Source organism: Chlamydotis macqueenii, chromosome 3 (genome assembly GCF_036417535.1).
Source record: "Chlamydotis macqueenii isolate bChlMac1 chromosome 3, bChlMac1.mat, whole genome shotgun sequence".
Taxonomy (NCBI): Eukaryota; Metazoa; Chordata; class Aves; order Otidiformes; family Otididae; genus Chlamydotis; species Chlamydotis macqueenii.
In genome coordinates this window covers 29,394,334-29,416,423 of record NC_141558.1, presented here as the reverse complement: position 1 = coordinate 29,416,423, position 22,090 = coordinate 29,394,334, and the positions used below count along the sequence as shown (strand labels likewise).

At 36.1% G+C, this 22,090-nt stretch overlaps 1 protein-coding gene across 1 annotated transcript in view; it reads left to right on the top strand.

The window, feature by feature from the left end:
* The window catches only part of EYS (EGF-like photoreceptor maintenance factor), an 827,426-nt gene that overhangs the window by 290,347 nt on the left and 514,989 nt on the right, over positions 1-22,090 (top strand). The window contains exon 21 of the mRNA XM_086745378.1: positions 19,658-19,779. Coding sequence (XP_086601504.1) covers positions 19,658-19,779 — 122 coding nt within the window. The remainder of the gene's footprint in view (positions 1-19,657; positions 19,780-22,090) is intronic.

Sequence of the window (22,090 nt, the reverse complement as noted above, 5' to 3'; positions counted from 1 at the left end):
AGTTACTTATTACTTACAGCATCTGTGTATCATGAACCTGCTCCTTGTCTTTTGAGATAAGCACTACCTCACTGAAATAACTACAGTAATTTTTTAACGCAAAAGCAAATACAAAATTTTATTCACCTCACTAGTGTGCAATACATAACACTCTTTTGCTCTTATGATTTCTTGTAATCATCTGCTGAGTTAACATCCTGCAAAGATGAGATTTCACCAATATAGAAAGAAACCCCATAGGAATAATTCAGACACCTCTATTCCGTCAACAATCATAGAATCATAGGATCACAGAATAGTCTGGGTTGGAAGGGACCTTCAAAGCTCTAGTCCAACCCCCCTGCAAGGAGCAGGGACATCTTCAACTAGATCAGGTTGCTCAGATCCCCATCCCACCTGGTCTTGAATGTTTCCAGGAATGGGACATCTACCACCTCTCTGGGCAACCTGTTCCAGTGTTTCGCCATCCTCATAATAAAAAAATTATTCCTTATATCTGGTCTAAACCCACCCTCTTTTAGTTGAAAAATATTATCTCTTGTCCTGTCACAACAGGCCCTGCTAAAAAAGTTTGTCCTCGTCTTTCTTGCAGGCTCCCTTTAAGTACTGAAAGGCTGCTATAAGGCCTTCATGGAGCCTTCTCTTCTCCAGGATGAACAGCCTCAACTCTTAGCCTTTCTTCATGGGAGAGGTGCTCCAGCCTTCTGACCATTTTTTTGTGGCCCTCCTCTGGACACACTCCAAAAAGTCTGTGTCCTTCTTATGTTGGGGGCTCCAGAACTGGACACAGTACTCTAGGTGGGGTCTTACCACAGCAGAGCAGAGAGGCAGAACCACCTCCCTCGACCTGCTGACTACACTTCTGTTGATGCAGCCCATGATATGGTTGGCTTTCTGAGCTGCAAGTACACACTGCCGGCTCATATCCAACTTTTCATCCACCAGTACCCTCATGTCTTTCTTGACAGGGCTGCTCTCAATACCTTCATCTCCCAACTTGTCTTGATATTGGGGGCTGCCCTGACCCAAGTGAAGGACCTTGCACTTGGCCTTGTTGAACTTCATGAGGATCGCATGGGCCCACTTCTTGAGTTTGTCTAGGGCCCTCTAGATGGCATCCTGTCCCTCAAGCATGTCAACTGCACCACTCAGCTTGGTGTTATCTGTAAACTTGCTGAGGGTGCACTCTATCCCACTGTCTATGTCACTGATGAAGATACTAAACAGTACTGATCCTAGTATGGACCCCTGAGGTACACTACTTGTCAGTAGTTTCCATCAGGACATTGAACCATTGACCACTACCCTCTGGATGTGACCATCCAACCAATTCCTCATCCACCGAATGGTTCACTCATCAAATCCATACCTCTCCAATTTAGGGAGGAGGATGTTGTGAGGGCCCATGTCAAAGGCCTTACAGAAGTCCAGGTAGAAAACATTCGTAGTTCTTCCTTTATCCACTGATGTAGTCACTCCATCAGAGAAGGCCAGCAAGTTGGTGAGATAGGACTTGCTCTTTGTGAAGCCATGTTGGCTGTCTTGTCACCTTGCTGTCCTCCATGTGCCTTTACATAGCTACTAGGAGGATCTATTCCATGATCTTCCCAGGCATAGAGGTGAGGCTAGCAGATCGGTAGTTCCCAGGGTCCTCCTTTCTACCCTTTTTAAAAATGTGGGCAATGTTTGTCTTTTTCCAGTCACCAGGGACTTCATCTCACTGCCACGACTTTTCAAATATCATGGAGAGTGGCATCGCAACTACATCAGACAATTCTCTCAGGACTCTAGGATGCATCTCAACAGATCCCATAGACTTATGTGTTCAGGTGCCTCAGGTGGTCACAAACCTCATCTTCTCTTACAGTGGGAGCAACTTCACTCCCGCAGTCCCCATCTTTCAGTCTGTCCACGTGAGAGGTGTGGGAGGAGAGACTGGCAGTGAAGACTGAGGCAAAAATGCTGTTGAGTACCTCAGTCTTCTCCTGATCTGTTGTTACCAGACTGCCAGTCTTGCTCTTTGCGGGGGTATGCTTTCTTTAACCTTCATTTTCTGGCTGGCATACCTGTAGAAGCCCGTAAATAAGATAACTTAAGCAAATCTGGAAAAATTATTTGATGTCTGCTGCGAAGTCTCTCTTCCTTACTTAAACAGAAATTATTCTGTAAATGGGCCTTCCTAAATTTAGTTATATAAGTACTTTACTGAAAGTTTGTAGTAGTCACTGTGGGATTGACTCACATAAGGAGGTGACTTTTCATATAAAACAGTAAGTGTTAATCAGAGTACAGACTTCAGAAATGGAATCTAAGAAAGGAAAAATTCTGTCTTTTTTCACTCATGTTTCATAGCGTACCTGAACTACGAGTGTTGCTACATTAGCAAGTAACGCAGACCAAGAGAAGCAGAATGAAACAACTGGAGCTGAGGCCCGCCTGCAAACAATATACATGTTTTGGGGCAAGGATGTGCTATTTTGGACTAGTTCTAGCATAGTGAGCATAGTCATGTGGACTAAATACTCATTACTGGTTGGACAGCATTAGGCATGTTCTTGAAGCACATCTTCAGGGTCAGATTCTTTCAAAAGTAATGTGGTTTGTCTGCACTGAGGCCACTGTGTGATGTGAGACAAAGCACAGTTAAGTGAGGAGAATTAAAGAATTCATGTCAAAAGCATAGTCCTGATCTAAACTAAACCACCAACGAGTCTGAACCTTATGGACTTTAAGAAATATATGAACACATGGTTCTTTTTAAGTTACTTGGGCCAGTAGATACATAAAAGACAAGTCTTCTGAAACAGCAGTTTATGATCTCAGTATGGACAACAGCTTGGAAATATCTGGCTTTAAGTCTGCCCCTCATTAGTCAGCTGAGATACTCAAATTATGTGTAAGTGTACTGATTGCCTATAAATGTTATCCGTATGTTTGTCTGGTTTTGTGCCCCCTAGAAAATCAGTGGTCCATTTAACAGAGCCAGACAAAATGTGCCAAATGTGAAATAACTTAACTCTTACTGGTCCGTAACAGTGCATCTCATACCAGTTCATATGTGGCAAACATAAATGAAACTCAGCATTCACACTTCAAAAAAAAATTCTAATTATTGTCCCAAGCCCTAAAATACATTTGAGAAAGAAGACTAAATTTAGACTGTTCTTACTGACAATCTGCCTATTAGAAGAGGTATATTATGGAACTGAATTGAACATGAAGGAACCAGCTACTTGTTAGCACTGCACTGGCAGATACCAAAGAAAGTGTATTTTCTGTTAAAGGTGAATGACTTGATGCTTTAGGTGCCTTCACTGTGTGACAAGCTTGACTTGTATCTCAGTGTCACATGTGTCTCAATGTAGTTCAGTTAGTGACATGAAATAGTAGCTTAGTAAGGAAGTATTTCTAGTTCCTTGATTCTGAGTACTAAAGACATTTTGTTTCTTAATATATCTGTTTCTCGATGCATGGGATACTAAGTAGTGTTCAAGAACCTTGCTATTCCAGTTTCACTCAAATGCAATCACTGAAATATAGAAATAATGAAGAAAAAAAAATACTATTGATGGAGGATTGCATAAGTTTTCAACTGGTCTGGATTCTTGTAGTTTATGAGTGTATATATATATATATATATATACACACTACAATAGTATATACATATATACTACAGTACCTTAATTTCAGCACAATTGTAGGAGACATTGCTAAAATGAATAACTCTGATGCCAACCGATAATATATACTTCCATTGTCTCATGTTCTTGCTATGTTATGTCTGAATTGTCCTTTGATACACTTATCTGCACTTTACAGCCTTTGTAGTACAATCGTAGGCTCTGCAAAATTGTTAGCAATTTCTCATGTAAAATTACCTTTGTCCTAGAATACATATCATGTAAGAAATTGACAGTTTCAAATATTTCAAATATTACTCTTTTTGTATGTGTGTGTGTTTTTTTTAGTAGAAACAACTGTGCATTTTGTACTGCATAGCAAAACACAATATTCTTTTTGCTTTACTCTCTTGCCACTTGCTGGTTAGCCGTCCATCTGGGATGACTGTCAATAAAGGAGTGCTAGAGGAGTCAAAGCCTGGAAAGCATCTGCAGGGAAAAGTCCCGGTGCTATAGAGAACAATAATGTACATTCTGCATGTGTGTACACAGGGAAAAGACAAAAAAGGCACGTTTTCATTTTCCCCCCCAAAAAAGTTATTTTATTACCTAAGTAGCATTCCCAGCCTTCTCTGGCTGTGCGCATATGCTTTTTAGTCCTGTTTTAATAGTTGTTTCACGCTTGAGGAATGAACAATAATTGAGATGCTGTTTTTTACATGCCTTAAATATGTCAGTTTCATTAATAAGGGTAATTATGAACAGTAGGCTAAATGCACCTTCTCATAGTCTATGATTGTGTAAAAACTCAATTCCTCTTTCTCCTCACCCTCCATTATGCACAACTGTAGCTTCCAAGTTCTCAGCTTTATATTACTTCTGTTGGTTTTGGCTGTATTCCCAAATGATTTACAATTCCTACCTTCCAGACTGTCAAGCTTTCTCCACTAAATCTTTGTCCATTAAAAAATCCACACTATTTCTATTACTATCTGTATGCATTTCATTAAGGGAACTAAATAATACTTGCAAGTTTGTTCTATGGAATATCAATATGTAGATGACTGAGAGGAAGGAAAGCAACTGTGTGAAAGAAACAAGCTTTTTAGTGTGATCTTCTAGCAATAAAAAAAACATCCGTTTGTCAGAAAAGACAAGCTTTCACCACTATGAAAAACATATCAAGAAGTGAATTAAGACAACTACCAATTTAGCAGGAATTTCTGGAGTCTCCATTCCAGGCTGTTCTACATGATACAAGTGGCAGATGTAGAAAACTAATATGGGTTTAGAAAAAAAAAAATTACAAATAAATGCATATCAGGAAAAAAGAGTCAGAAATGTATTTTTAAACTGGGTAATTAACTTAAAAGAATTGTTTGATATACTAGTTTTGATCCAGTTCAAGTGTACTGAATCTCATGTATGCTAACCTAAAAAAACCCAGACTTCTGCAAAGTTCTAGGCTTTCCTCCTCTGTCTTTATGCAATATATCTCCTCCTTACAACAGCTGTCTAAATCTTCTCTTATTTTTTTAATCACTCTGATTATTTCACTGTTACTGTCAGTTATACAGTTTTTTCATCTTCCATATGATATACTAGATTCGCAAACCCAAAATTTCCTTCTGTTTTTGAACTGGCAGATAAGCAGAACACACATCAAACATAGTCAAGGTTTATTTAGCAAGAGTATATCAGAGTATCTTTGTTGTATTTTTCTGTCTCTAACCTGTAGGTGAGAGACAAATGCACTGCAGACTTAATTTCTGTGAAAACATCATTCTCAAGAAATATAAAAGTCACAGCAATGCTTACATGCTTACATATAAATGAGAAATTGTATATTGGGAACATGTCCTGGCCATGCTTAGTCCTGAAATGTGCCTCCAAAGTATTTCAAAGCGCTCTACATTTCCCAGGCAGGAAGCATTCTAGGGACCAGATAATTCTAATGATTTAATGGTGGAAATTATCAAGTTTCTGTTCTGGGACACAGTCCCACCAGCAGAGACATAGTTGTTACTTCAGACTAGTTGAAAGTTACTAGTTGGGCAACAATGTGAAAAAACAAAATACATCTTTGTCCCACTGCATTGCTCTTGTTTAAAATTTCAAAGCCAATAGAAGGACGGAAGAAAAAAGAAGCTTTTTTTAGGAAGATGTCAAAAGAATTAACTGTAATTATCAGTGAGATTGAAGCTACAGGAATGTTTTAAATATAGTAACTAGCAATTGTTATATTTCAATGCTTAGAGATACTCTCTCCCTCTTCTAGGATCACTGCATTAAAACAGCAAAGAAAGTCTTGTCATCCTAACTCATTATGTGATTGTCTTATCTGTAGCAGCAAAACCACACGTGTATGCAGAGGTGAATTTAGCAGGCAAATTATGAGCTTCTCCCCTCCCCCAAAAATCTGAAGTCTATTCCTGTGAGATAACTCAATCAGCTGCATCTCTTCCACCCTTGTCTACACTGCCCTTGGGTTACCAAATTTTATTTGCCATTTTACTACTAGAAACTTAGGTTTTCTCTGACTGTATCATGGGTTGAGGGAAGAAAGACAAGAAGAGGAAGCAGTTAGTCTAGTTTGCTCTTTTTTTTTTAATTTTTGTTATTTCACGCTGGTTTTGGTTGGAATAATGTCATCCATCTCCTTTTTCATCCTGTTCCTGGAAATTTTCACACTTCTTGACCCTGCTTCTAGACTTGATTCTTGTTTTGGTCATGTACTCCTAATGCATAGCACTGCTTTATCCTTACCTATAGATTCTTTAAAATTAAGTTCTCTGCTGTCCTGTATAATGCCTGAATTTATTCATGTGAATCTAAGTCCCTTCTATTTGGCTTTTAAGATATTTAGATGGGAAATGAGCTTCTTTCTTCCCTCTTCTAAATGTATCTGTGCTTTTCATGGGGAAAGGAGTACACAGAAGGAAGCTTGACATATTTCTGGAAAAATTAAACGTGAGCACAAAGTCATTGTCTTTTACAAAGACTCTGTGTGTCTATGTGCATGTGTACAGTTAGTTTTTATTATTCTGTAAATCCTTACTAACAGAATTGTCATTCTGAAAAATTTAATTTTTTTAATTTGTAAAACTTAGGGTTTTTTTTTAATTTTAGATAAAGATCTCAGTCTGCTTCTCATCTTCATTTTTAAATGAAGAGAATATTTGTTATGAATTAAGTGTTTGTATTCTAAATAAGCATCATCCTGTTTGTCTTATAAAATTGAGACCTCTTTCCTCATCTATTATTGAGTACAATGGCAGCAACCAATCCAGAAGAGTGCTTATGCTAGCTTTTTCCATACATATTGTTAAACAAATATTCTTTATTCTTGTTCACAGTATGCATGTTTAATGAAATACCAAAAGAGCAAGATGCTCTGGTGCACTTCATTATCTCATGATTCCTCAATGTACAGAATGCTACAGAGCTCTGCTTTGTTTTCTTCTGCTGTATTATCTTTCAGAAGATTATACATACATTATACAAATGAAAACAAGAGCAGGAAAAATTCTTGAAACCATTTTTATTTTTAAACTAACTTTCAACATTCAGAATTTTTAAGCAGTGATATTTTTTATCTCTTCACACACTCCTCAGAAACAAAAATTTAATTGGGGAAAAAAATATTATATTAGTATTTTAAACAATTCTGCAACTATCCAATTAATTTTTGAAACATCTGGTTCAAAGAAGCTGGTCCATTTTTTTTCTACTAATTTTCAGTCTTTAATTTACATGCCTCTATCCCTTACCTTTAGCTCTTGGTAGAAAATTTTGCAACAGTAATTCATTCATCTTATGACTACAACAGCCTGTCCCTACCTTCTTTAGGCCTATGCTTGCATGTGAGATGTCACTAATGAGAAAGGAAGTCACAGCCTTTCCATCCTGGAGTAAATTGACTCCACTTTGACGGCAAGTGAAATCCAAGAAAAAATTATTACACCTGTCTTTTACAGTGCCCCAGATGTATGTTTCCCTTAGGAGAGAGCTCAGCCTCAAGTCTGGGTTAGTAGTATACAATAATTGGTCCTTAATATACTAAGTTTCTGTCTTAGTAACAGAAGGATCTAGTATGAGACTCAACTTACTAAGTTTTCATGTTACTGTTTTCAATTTACTAAGTTTTCTTAGCCAGAGGGCTAAGAGCTTTGGGCCTTTTAAGACATGCTTGTACACTGATACTATGCTTTTAAAAAGAAAATACTGAAGTTTTTTGTTAAGTAAAAAGAAAGAAAATAAGGTCAACTATGCCCAGTGTAATAGTAATTTAATATCAACAGTTAAATTAAATCATACACTGTTTCATCAACTTGCAGATTTACTTTGCTCTGGGCATATAACCAAAATAAAATATCCAAACATAGAGTTTAGCGAGATATATGAAGTAAAAAGTACCTGAAATATTATTTTTTTTAGATGACAGATAAGTGTCTGCTCTGTTTTATCTCAATATACTTAATAAAATATTTTAAGAAAAACTATACTGTACATGCAAAACTTCTATCCCTGCCCCATTCTTCCTCTGGTTTAAAACATTATTTTGAAACTAATAGTTACAAATGACTGGAACGAGTTTCAGCAGGCAATGCATGACAAAGTTTTGTAGAAGGAGGACCCTCACTTTGGTTATTGGGCTTTGGAAATGATGAAGCAGAAAATTTTGGGGAATACCTGAAAAACAAGTAATTTGTGAGAATAATATTTAATGGTAATATATTATTTGGATAACTGCTATTTCAGACTGAGATAACTAATTTTCTGTTTTCTCTTTGTTTAACCAAATGGAGTTGTTGTATATGCATGTGTGTGCATATTTTTCACATATTAGCATCTTAGAATTATTTCACATAGCGTTGCTGTACCTCAGGAACAAAAAAGATGATACTGTAGGTGAAAAAGGGAGAGTAGGGATCTTGCATGTGTGTCTTGACAAACCATGGGCCAAAATTTATGTGCATGAGACAGGTGATGGAAAATATAGAAATGTGATCTCCGAAGTCCACACCTTTGTCCAGTTCCTGACAGAGCCTGGGTGGAATTCCATGAGTAGAAGAAAAGGACGCATCTTTGTGGTGGAGAGAGAAGGAGGGAGAATAAAGAAAAAGAAAGAGAGAGTCAGTGGCCTAATGCTGACACAACTGCAATTACACAGATAGGAAAATAAGGAATATAATTTATCACATTTGTAGAAGATGATATGCTGCTGAAATCCAAAGAATGAAGAAAAGCCATAACCATGCACCAGCAGCATAAATGGTAATGGATTTCATAAATATGGGTGGTGGGTACGGTGCTTGCAGTACCATTAAAAGGCACGGAACCTCCTGAAGTCCTATAGGCAAGCACTCTCAATATTCAAAAATAGAACTTCATTATAGTCATAAAAGGCAAACTCCAGGAAGGCCCACAACATGCAAATTACAAAAGATTGCCCTTAATAAGATCAAGCTCTCCCAGGGAGTGGAAATGAGACAGAAAAAGTTATAGCTAAGATTAAATATTTTTACAGCCTTACAATATTAGAATGAAAGTCTTTAAATTTGTTGCTATCAAACAGAGAGAAAAGCCCTTTCTTTCTCTTATATGAAATATGAGCTAACAGGTAAAGTTGTTAACCTCTACCATACCAAATATAGATAGAACCATAAAATTTGAAGTCGTAATTTCTTAAAGCATAACTTCCCTAAGCTCACAGTGTAGTCTAATTACAGCACAAATTATTGAGAGTTTTATCACTTAATCCTAAATACTTTAAAAAATTTTAACTACGTGTTAGTAAAACAGAAAGAAAGGAAGATAGCTTTTAACATTTGAATGTAAAGTATTAAGTTAGGATTTTATTGTAAGAATACACCTACTCCCTTTTCTCTTATTTGTAGAAATTTTTCATAAAGGAAATTCCTTCTTAATAGTCCTTTAATATGCTAATAAATCTAGAATTAACTTGCATATTTCAGGAAAAAAGAGAAACAGTTTAATAAAGTCTGGAGCTGCTGCTGCTGCTGTTAAAATCATGTTCTGATTTTCAAGACAAACACATTCAAAAGAAGAGAGGAAAAACCTGAGACTGGAAAAAAGTTTCAAAAGATGGTGGGGGTTGGACATGATGCTGTTGCTCAGTTTATCTAGTCTGTCTGCAATTTTACAGTTCCTTTTTGTCTCTCTCTCTTACTTCTAGTAAACTGCATCTTTAAAATGGTGACAATCCTTAGCTAATGAAAATGTATGTCAGTATTAACTCTTTTTGTCCTGTTCTACAGCTTCTTTATTCATATTTTAGTTGACATATGATTTTAAGAACCCTCAGAAGTAATCTTTCATTGATTTTTCAATTAAATAATTTGGTTTTCAAAAGAATACTTTTATTTGACTTTTTGTGACTTATTTATAAATCATGTTATGTAACAAGTGAATTAAGACTGTTGGACACAATTTGTGCCTTTCCCAGAAAGTATTGATTCCTGTAATAAGCCACCCTGAGACCGTAAGTATTAGTTACAGAAATCCTCTTGCAGTCAGAAAGTGCTAAGAGTTTTTTACTTGTGAATGCAGCCATCACTAGGTGACTGCTAAACAGACTTTTCCAAGTTCTTAGTGTATGAACCAACTTCAAGTGTGCATTAGCAGACAGCCACATACTCTTCATTTTGGTAATACAAGACTGTGAGTGAAGAAACAGTGAAAAGAGCACATCTGCATCACTGTGGTATTTTTTGTCCTGGGATAGATTATGGAAAATTGTGCTGCATTTAGTGACTCAGAATCTGAGGACACTGGAGTTCCCATTTTGGGAAATATAACGTGTCTGGCTCCAGGGACCCACCAGCCTTCCAGGAGCTGCGGCACTGGGCTTGGAATGACAAAACTCTCAGCAATAAAGATGCTGAACTTTCTCCCAAAGGTGTGCACAGTGCTACCTGGACACTAGTAACTATCTAGCTGCATAAGCAAAGTACATGGGGCATTTTCCACCAGATTTTAAACTTCCATGTGTGTTGATCTAATGAAAAAAGCAAAGAATTATAACACAGCTCTGAAAAGCAGCACAGTCAAGCTCCAAAAGTCACAAGTTCAGCTCCAGGTGAATGCAGATCCATCTTCTCATTCTTCCAAATACCTGACTTCCAATGAACACCTTGTTTATCTCTGTGTTGGCACAGCGATATGATTTCCTACTGATTTATGCTCTGAGCTTTTGCATCTTCATTTGCATGCTCATAGCCTAACACTAGCACCACCTATTTTATTTTAAAATACACGCTGTAAACCACTGAACGTCAGTTGGGGCCTGCTACCAGACACCAGCCTGAGCTTCTAATGACAGGAGCACTATTCACTCACAGACTTTGAGCCACACGATGCTGTTTTGAGACTTAAACTGATGGTGTGAGAACTAACTCAGACTGGGGAGATGGGACAGCCTGTGAGAGAAGCCAGGTGGGCCTGGGTAGCAGTTCCTTATACAACGTCCCTGTGTTGGAGGTGGAGGAAGGCAAGGCTGTGTGGAAGGAAGCAGGGTGAGTTGAGCCACCACTCCCAGCTGCGCAGCCCACTCCACTCCCCGCCGCCATTAGAGCCCTCAGGCACTTCAACCGCCTCCACGGAGCCTCTGCTGGCTTTCTCCCTCAGTGACCACAGCGCCTGTCAGTCATAGGATTAGAGTGAGAATATCCTATTCTGATTGGCTCAAATTCCCATGGCACCTGGTGATTGGCTGCTGCTGTGGGTGTGTCTCTCTGGAAGGTTCTCTGCAGGGTGGCAAGTGCTGCTGTGAGCAAGGTAGTCGTGCAGGTGTTAAGCTGTGCTTACCCTGTGCCAGGCTGCTACACCAAATAAGCAAATTTTCTTGGTCCTTTAGAAGGAAACAAGCGAGTGAATCTTTCCAGTGACAGCAAACAGCTGTTCTGGATTAGTGTAGGTACTGAAATGTAGAGTCACTAGGTGACCAGGCAGCCAGCATGCTTTTGGTTGCAGAGACAATGGGATGTACTTAATGTCATAAGAATCTGAAGTAAATGAAGAAGGTTAGGGTTAATTGATACTGATCAGGTCTCATTTTGTCACAAAAGCCTGGGTTTCTGTTTGTTTGGGGTTTTTTTTTCTAATGTTTTCCTTTTGATTTTTGTCTTTATGTTTTTAGGTCTTTTTCACTCCTTCCTCCTCAGCTTCCCCTATTCTGGTAATTTGTTCTTCATAGGCTCCTCGTTTCTTTATTAAACCAAGTTCCTTTGTTTAGTCCGGAGGCTCTGTCAGTAACTTTGTGTCTATCACTGCAGCTGATACTTACAACTTTTAATTTGGAGACTGACATCACTTTCTTTTGTAGCTTATGTGTGATTTTGAAACCCTCTCACTGTAGTCTATAGTAGTATTGGATAAAATTGAATAAAATGTCTTCAAGTACACATGTTAATACCGGATTACATTTAATATCATGTATTTCATTATTACAGAGTCACCTTTTCTTCCTTGATCCTTATCTGTTAGCTGTCCAGCTGCTTGTTTTTATGCCAGCCATGCTTACAGCAGGGCACAAGTGCCTGGGTTTGGCACTTTCAAAAACTCACCTCTTTATATTAGGTATGATAGAAGCAGCATATTAATCTGTAATGGGATTTATTATACTGAAGTGGTCTATAAATTTAAAGTAGGGATGAGTGAAAGTTCAGAAGAGGAAACTTGGCATCAAATAGTTCTGTGAATGTCTGGGTGCTTCCGAGGATATTTGGGTTGAAGTATTTTCAGAATAACTGCTTTCTTTAACTTTCCCTTGCCTTTCAGCCTGGGGTGGGCAGAAATGACACTGTGTGGTATATGAAATGTACTAATACAATAATGGTCATATGGTAAGATTTAAATTTGAGTCAGCTATTGTGTTAAGGTACGAGATAGCTTTGTTTCATGGACAACAGTGGTTGTTCTGCTCTTTCTTACTTTATTTAAAAAGCTCCCAGCAGCAACGTCAGATTTGAAATTCAGGAGTAGGATGTTATTTGTGTCTGTCAGTACCTAGACTATTCCTTTGGAATATCACAGTTATCACTGTGTGATATCACCCCTTAGCTCTCTGGTTATCTGAGATCTAGGGGAAAACTGAAAGCTGTGGACAAGCTTTCAGGGAGTCAAGCTCCTGTCAGTACTTCTGCTTAACAGGAATGTGTTTATGACCTTTCACTATTCATTGAACAATTGAGCTAAATGTCAAACCAGATACACTGATCAAAGGCTGATACTCAAATGTCTGTCACTAGCTGGACTAGTGATTTGGTTTATTTTGCACAAACAACTTAAGGCTGTTGTTTTTCATTATTTTTCCTGTGCTGTTCAGTAGTTGTCACATTGAAGGTGATTTCTTTGACATGTTTCCTAGTAAGCTCTCTAAGAGAGGAAGGAAAGAAGAGTATAAATAGAATAAATGGCAGAGTTCAAGACATAGAGACAAAAAAATAATCTGTCACCAGTTAGTAATAATGTAAGAGATCTCAAACTGATTTTGGTTTGTTGTCATGAAATTACTTCTGGTCTGGTCAGATTAGACCCATAGTTAGAATTACATTTCTGAAAACAGGAAAAAAAAAATGCAAAGAAAAACTTTTTTTTTTTCCCCTCAGAAATCTTTCAAGTTTCCTGAGAAGATTCTTTCTCAATTTCCAGCAATAATTTTAAACATTTTTTTACTGTCACAGTTGTTTATTTTAATGATTGCTCTTAGATACTTCTTATGGTCTTCTGATGGTTGGATTTCTTGTACTGTCTCCTACACTAAAATAACTAGAAATATGTAAGAGCACAGAGGCATCAATGTGTTATTGAGTATTTTTCTTTTTTCTGCAAACCTAATGCTTACAAAATGTTTAATGTTGGCCACTTTCAAATAGAAAACCTGTGTCAAACTGAGTAAAAGTCATGTTGCATGTTTGTATGCCTCAGCATGTTATGGATGAATCTCCAGACCAAAAAATAACCCAAGCAAGATTTCTGTTGGACTATGAGAGCTGTCATATCTGAGCACTGATGGAAATAATTGATTAAATTCTAAAAGCACAGGTCAGCATCTGTTTGCAATGGGAACATGAAATATAAAATAATTTGAAGAGAAGTCTGTTGCTAGCATTAGTCATGATTTAATTTTGCACACATTAAATGCATTTAGTATACCCAGATACAGAAATATTACAATGTAAGGCAAAACTCATTATAGCTCACCAAACTTTGCCTGTACTAACTGTTTTAAATATGCTTCATCTTGCTTATTTAACTAATTAATTATTTAAAAGGTTGGAGAGAGAAGCAAATTTAAAATATTCTTTGTCTCTTCTGTAAGCCTTGCTTAAATTTTAAATAAAACAAATTCTGTTTTATCCTTGGTGTCAGGTAATATATAATTTATAATAACTTAGGTTGCAAAAGAATATAAGTAGGTTTGGAAGGACAAATAAATATACTGGTCAGCATTTTTAACATGTCAAACTATTTAGGGAAGGATATATGAATAAAAATAGAGAGTAGATAAGCTTTTGAAAATTCATACTGCTATCTTAATTTCTGTAGATAGTACTTAAGTTATTTATCCTACTATTTGACATTTTTCAGTACTTAGCACAAACATCACACAGGCTTTGTAACTTACATAGCAATAGTAAAAGAGAAGAAATCTTTTTTTTTTAATGAAGTAATACATGACAGTGAATGATTTTAATAATAAGATTCAGTAACTGCTTTTGGTGATGTTTAAATAGTGGTTTTGTCAGAACCCTTCAGTTTTTGTAGCAATATTTAGAAATTAGACTTTTAATTGTAATTTTTCTACACTTCTGAATCCATATTTCATACTTTTTGTTCACCTTAGTCTTTCATGTCGCTTATTGCAATTGTTCATCCAATTAATATCAGTATTAATAATCATATTGCAAGCCTCATGGCACTTAGCCCAAAAAGTGTTCCTTAGCTGTGAGTTAGGCAATCTGACTCTATCTGTGACAGAGTTATTAACTAACATTAGAGCAAGCCATGTATGTCTTTCACACTGGGAAAAACAGGGCCAATTGCAGATTTTCTTCATGCCTCAGAAGTCAGTTTTCTTTCATTTGTGAAGCAACACTATTAATACATTTGCTGTTCTTACATCCTGTGAAGAACAGATAAATAATTAATTACCAGAGGACTGAAAGGTGGTGTAGTTACTGGGACTTCACTCTGTGTAGATCTTGGTTTAGCTTGGTTTTCTTTAGTAAATGTTAAAGTAAGGGTTAAACCAACTGAAAGATGAACAAGTGTCCTGTTTTTCTTGTTGTTTTTTTTTTTAATAAGCTTGCTTATTTAGGATATAAATGCAAACAGACTTGCATAATGAAAACAATGTCATAATGAAAAATGGCGGTAATGATTTTTTTTTTAGTGAATATGTATGGTTATGTAAATAGTTAAATCGATAATAACTCAAAAGTGAAGCCTTAAAGTAGCAACTCTGAAAAGACCCTTAAATTAACAAAAAAGGCTGCATAAATAATGTTAGGAACTCAATATGGTTTATAGCAATTGTAAACATGATTTCACAGATGCTTACTTTTTTATGTTCACATTTATTTCACAAGGTTAAATGAGCTGCTGTTAGCACTAACAAAATCAAGTTTCATGAAGGATTTCTGTAGGAAAAAGCCCTGCTTTGAACAGAATGGAATTTTGTGATGAAGAGTTTTCTGTAGAGGCAGAAAGACCATATTTTTTCAGGAGGAAAAAAAAAAAATCTCAAAGGCAAACCTGACATTTTTTTTGCTGGAGTACATCTCCCATTATGTGCTAATGATAATCGGTCTTATGATGTGATATCCTGTTTGGCCTTAATGGAAATGGAGTTGTACCGGAAGAAATATGGTCTGGCAGGAGAACTTGGAACACATGGAACAAAGGGAGATTTGTACAATTCCATTTTTGTGCTTCTGTTTCCAGGCAAGGTATTTTTTGTCCTTTCTGTTTTCCAAAAAATTAATAACGGTAACACCCCTCAAAAATGCTGCAACTCCATAGTATCTTTAAAAATGAAATTACTTCCATTCAAATTTTGCTCTAGACAAGGAAAAAGTGCTTGGACTATGTAACGATATGATAAAAATTCTGCTCAACATACACGTGCAAAGAACAGGCTTGAAGATTTACCATGTTCATAATTCAGATCCTTGTTGTGTGTGATGAACCTTTTTCATTGTTGTGTCTATTTGCCAGATGTTCAGCTGCCATTTTCCAGTAAAGTAACATTGACTAAGACTTAAGAAAATGATTAATTCTTCATTTACAGTGTTGGAGAAGGGAAAATATGCAAATGTTCTTAAGTAACACTTTCTTACCACACATGGAGTTAATTGGATAAAGACATGCTACTGTGCATACATTATTCTGGCTATGTATGCAGGAGATTTTAAAAATTGCAGGTTTTGACTCTGTGCATAGCTAGTAAACCTCACTCTTACAAATACTGTGCTATATATTGTATGAGGAAAAGCTATGTGCAAGGAATAACTTCCATTATTTGTGCATTTATTGTGTTCTTCAGAGGCCAAGCAAAAGATTTGGAGGAGCTCAAAAGTTCTGTCTACAATGGATAGTAATACATAATTACAGTAAATGAGGGGGGAGAAACACATAAATAGATGTCAAATCCTATTCCTCCAGTCTCTTGTTTGATTCACTGTGTACTTCCCAGTACGCAGCTTCCTGTCATTTTATGTTGTTTGGTGTACATTATGACTGATAGTCTCACCTCTCTAAGCCTTTCCTCATCTGAGAGATGTGCCAGTCTCTTATTAATATTAGTGGCCCTTCTCTTGACTCTCTCCAGTAGCTCCTTATCTCTCTGGTGCTTGGGAGCCTAGAACTAGCACAGCACTCCAGGTGTGGCCTCTGCAGTGCTGAGTAGAGGAGAAGGATCCCTTCCTCTGACCTGCTGGCAGCACTCCTCCTCATGGAGCCTGGCATACCATTAGCCCTCTTTGCTGCAAGGATGCATTGCTGGCTCGTGTTCAACTTGGTGTCCACCAGGACCCCCAAGGTCCTTTTCTGGAAAGCCTTTTGTCTATCAATACCTTTTCTATCTACCTATACTTATATATAATTTATTGTAACACGGCACCTTCAGTTATTGTAGATCTACACAGAGAAGAAATAATATGTAAGATTTCTTACATATCCTGCATGTATGCATGATAGATATGTATGTGAGTAACGTTTTGTGCTTGCTGTGACAATCCTCATGTAATGAGAAATCTGCAAAGCACAGAATTTCAGTAGCTGATGGATGGATGTTTCTAGTGAGACCAGAAAAAAATACTGCTGCTTTTTAAACAAAACTGTTGGCAGCCTCCTTTCACTTCTAATTTTGTAATCCATTTCTGGAAGAGTTTTTTGGAAATAAGTCATTATCTCACATTCCTGGTTTATGTGAAAACCTAACCTGACAATAAAACAGTTTTTAAGTGATGTCTGATAGTTACTTCTGGTGTGGCTATGATGTAATAGAAAACATTAACATGTGGGCTAGTAATGTAATTTGTCTCAATATATTTTCCAATTTCTTTCCTTGACACAATTCCCAGAAAATTATTTTCTCTTTCCAAGTTTGTCTCTCAGTATTTCATTTAAAAAATACAAAATATTTTAACAATAAGTTTTTGTCTCCTCCATTAATCTTTGATTTACTGTAACTGCAAATATTTCCCACTTCTTGAACTCATGCTGCCAATTTGCTTTTCTCTTCATGGAGGATATCTTGCAGTTCTTGAACCTTAGTTCAGGATGACATAGCAGTAACAGTAAACTATCAATTAAGTTGGGTTTTTTATTTGTTTGTTTGGGTGGGTTTTTTTTTTTGTTATTTAACAGATGGAGTCCACAGGTTGCAAGTTGTATATAGTTGCATGGAATAGCCTTGCTTATATAAAACACAGAGGACAAAATGGTACTTTCTTTCTTTTACTAGAATATGTAGCTAACTCTCAGTATATATTGAGCTCATCTTGAGTGTTCAACCTGCTGTCATCCAATTATTTTTCTGTTGTCTTTTTTTTCTTTCTAAATAAGTTATTGAGAGTTCAAAATGCTCTACCTTAACTCAAAAAGATACCCTTCAATTTTGATTTTCTAGGTTTCTGGGTTCAGGAAATCCATGTTACAGAAATCATGGGTGTGTCCCAAGGAAGCATAGCATCTGTGTTAGTCAACATAAGCACAAAACAACTAGAATGCAGTTGGGAAAACTACGAATCACAAATATGCTGTGTACAAATTGGTTGACACAAAAGTTGATCTGACCAACTACAGTAGAACATACCTGTTAATAACTTTAAGTACTCAGTGGAGCTGTTCCACGCTATGTGACACCTCAGGACAATCACACTGAGCTTGACTTTAAACCATTAACTTCCTTTCTTTTTTTATTTTGTTGTCTTTGTTCTAGTAAAATACTGTAAGATTTAATTTGGCAGGAGAGGGTATGAGTATCATCTTAGAAAGATCTGGGACAATTGCCCAATACTCGTTTCCCTCAGAGTTCTGATGCTTGAGTTATTACATTTTAAACTGTATTAGGAAATTAAATAATTTCTCTTTACTGTTAATGTAAAAAGTTCATAGCTCATATCTCTTTGAGACACAAATTGTCTCTGTTTCAAAATTGCAGATTCAGTAACAAAGCAGCTAAAATGCAGTAATATGATTTGCAGACTGTGAACACCTGTAGATGTCACAGTGCTGGTGCATTGCACTTTTGATCATCATGCTATAGTAGTTTATTTACACACTCAGCTTTTAAAAAAATTCCTAAACCTCTTTTGCTGTTTGTTAATGGCTTCCAATTTACATGGATTTTAATAGACTTGAAAATCTACCCTGAAGGCTGTTGCAATGTTTAGCAAGTAATGAAATAATTCACATTAGTCATGCTTACCATTAAAATGTTTCCTAACTTTTCGTAGAAAGAAGCCTTGTTAGAAGTAAGCATGTTAGAAAAGAAGCAATTAAAAGTTCTGCTGAATGGAAGTGCTTGCGTTGCTGCCCCTCTCTAATTAATAATGAATTCGGCAGATGGTCACCTTTCTCTTTTTATTTTTTTCCTTTTTTTTTCTTTTTTGTTGAACATAGGCAGGAAAAAGATGCTTTATGCTTTTTCACTTCTGTGAGACTATGTCAAACAACCCTGTTGTATGCAGATACTGGATAATTTAGAAGCTGGAAATAATGCTGGAGTGTGATTACAATTTGGTGTAATAGCTTTGCAGAGTAATGAAAATGTCCCATATTATATGTCATTTTCAGGTGCATATATACACTGCTGAAGTTTTATCCAATTTAATCAATCAGAAATTTAGCATTCACACCACCTGATCATTAGTATATTTAATACTGTCACCATAGAGCTAGAAGACTTGTGTTTGTGCTGTCTGGATTACTACCTAATACACCCCATATTATGTCTAATACACTGTATAGGAGACAGTATTTCTCATATCATGAGTTGTCTAGTACTGCTTAATTAAGATCCTGATGCACAATTTTGTAATAAAGGTGTTAAACAAGTTGGATAGGTATATAATCCTGAGAATGTCTGCAATAAATTATTTTATATTGAGTTCTGTTTGGACTGCATACTTAACAGTAAAACTCAGATGATTGTAAAAACCTGTGTTTTTGGCATGTCGGAGTAATATTTAAACAAAGTAGTTTTATAGAAGAGATAATGTCTTCTATTAGAAAAACTGGGAAGAGGGAGGAAGAGGTAGTAAAGGACTTGAGGTTCACAAGTTGATTATACAAAAAGGTAGTAGAAAGTAGTGTTGCGTACCTACCTCATATCCTCTTTTTTTTTTGTCATATTAGTAGGTGAATCTATTGATATATTCATAAAATCTTCAAGTTTTGAAATGGTGAAGCACCTGTTAGAAGACATAAAATACACAACAGTCAGTAACAATACCTATTGTAATTGTATTAAAAACAGACTATTTATTTTACCTAATATATTACAGAGATACCAATGTGTTTGCTTGCCTGGATGGGAAGGAACATTTTGTGAATACGAATCAAATGAATGTAACTCAGAGCCTTGTAAAAACAATGGCACCTGCACGGATCTTTTCAACAGCTATCGGTAAGCATTACATCTTCTCACGATATGCTTATGGTCCAGGAATGACAGACTTATGCATACAGTTATTATTTTATTTCTCATCTCGGGGAATGGAATGTTATTACACAAGGTCAAGTAAACAGCTTGAGTCATGGATACATTGCTTCACTGCACATTCATTTGAAGTCAGCAGACGTAATTGATTGTAGATGGACAATTTAAAAAATGCATCAATTCAAAACACCTAGCATGTAATCTAATCTGGAACTGTATTTTGTCAAAGAAAGTATAGGATCTCTGCCTGTCGTATATGCCCTGTAAGTGCAGGAAATGCTTTCAGAGTAAAAGTAGTGGGAGTGGACATAGTTGTACAATCTTAGATGAAGATATTATATCATTGCTGCCACCTTGTGTCTTAAAGTAACAACAAAGTAGTAATTTAACTAAAATTTACAGACACACTTTGGGAAAGAATGAGGATTTGACAGTAACTGTATTATTTTTAACTCAAACCTCCATCTTTACTTCATGCATGCGTCTATGATTTAAAAATTATTTTGGTTTAGTATTATCAGGATAAGGACTCTGTAAACTGTCTAGCAATCAGTTTCTGTTATTTGTAGCCAGGGTTTTACCTATATTGTAATACCAAACTAGAACAATCCTTCTGGATCTGAATGTAAGCTCTTAATAGATACTGATACAGCTGCATAAGGAACACGGTGTAATGACTATACACAGTTTAATTGTTGTGCAGTGATTGTATTGCTGGTAACATACCAATAATCAGAGAGAAAACCTACCACAGCTGAAAACAGACAAATGATTCCCCAAATAGCCAAATATAAATTTAACTAATTAAATTATATGATACTATACTATACCAGAATTTTTTGCATTAGTTTATCTTCAGAATTTAATGGAAATATTTTATGTTATCCTACAACTGCATTTTCATATAGTATTAGATTTGCTATTTTTGTAAATTTTTTTCAGTCCAATAACAGAAAAAGAAGAGTCTACTGAGGTTGAGAAAATCTGTTAAGATATTTTTAATTTATTCTTTTCACTTTTTAAAGTCTGTTGGGGCATAAAATAATTTGTTAAAGATTATTTAATTCTTATATTTATTATTTTTGTGAAGTTTGTAGTTCTTTATAGTCTACTAATGAAAAATAGTTTTATAACTGCATACTGTTTATGTCTGATTGGCTGTTACATAATGGCAATTTAATTTCTTACATGATAGAATGAATTGTATGGGCAAATGTACAGTTTCACCATCCCCAAGGACAATTCTAGGTGCATGAATATTCTGCAACCATGTATCCTTACCTGTCCTTAGATTTCATCTATTTTTTTCACCTGCTGGAAGCATTATATATATTGTAGAAGGTAACGTGGTATCTCCTGGTTTTATTTGTAGCCAGCTACATATGAGCAAATCCAAGGACTCCCTATTGTTTAATGCTCAAAAAGTACTTTTTCTGGATTTGACAAATACTGAACTGTTAGACAGGAAATGTTTACAGGAGAATTGGTTTGAACTGTTAAGCACCACACATATTTTTCCTCAGAGCTGTTTGTCATAGTTGACAGAATAGGAAAATTAAGCATATCATTGAATCATCATATACAAGGGACACGATAAGCCAAACAAAAACAACTTCTTCAGAGATACCTGTAGTTGAAACTGGGAGCCTAAGACTTGGCAACCACAAGGACAATGAGTCTACACCAATGTTTTTGTTGTATAATCTGAAGCAACTTCATTTCAATCATTAGAGTTGTCCTAGTTTATACTCAACAAATGTTAAAAGTCATTCTGCTTTTTTTTTTCCACACTTACTTAATATCAAAAAAGTATTGGTTTGTATTACAGTTTTTAAAACTTTTCTCTGAAAAAAACTACAGCAACAAGACAAAGTGTTCATCTCATGGTAGCTAAGCCGTGGCAGTGACTAGTATCTGATCCTGAAGACATCCAGCTGTATCTTTAAAATTAAACATAGTCTTTAAACAGAATAACTGGATTCTAACTGCCTAATAGAAAAGATCATTGACATTCTTGAGCTGTGCGTAGGCACTGTTTTGGACAAGCATGTGTTGGTCTGGGCTAAAGTCAGGCCAGCAACTGCTTTGAGAATGCAACAGTGATAGCCAATGCAGTTTTCTCGCCTATGTCCATATTCTGGCACTGTTTATTTTCCTGGTGTAAGTTTAGCTTCTGGCAACGATATTCAGAATTTTCTGAATTTCTTTGAAGCTGACCACAGCATTGCTGATACTTGTTATGACTTTTAACTTAAATTATTGTAAAGGATAGATTAAC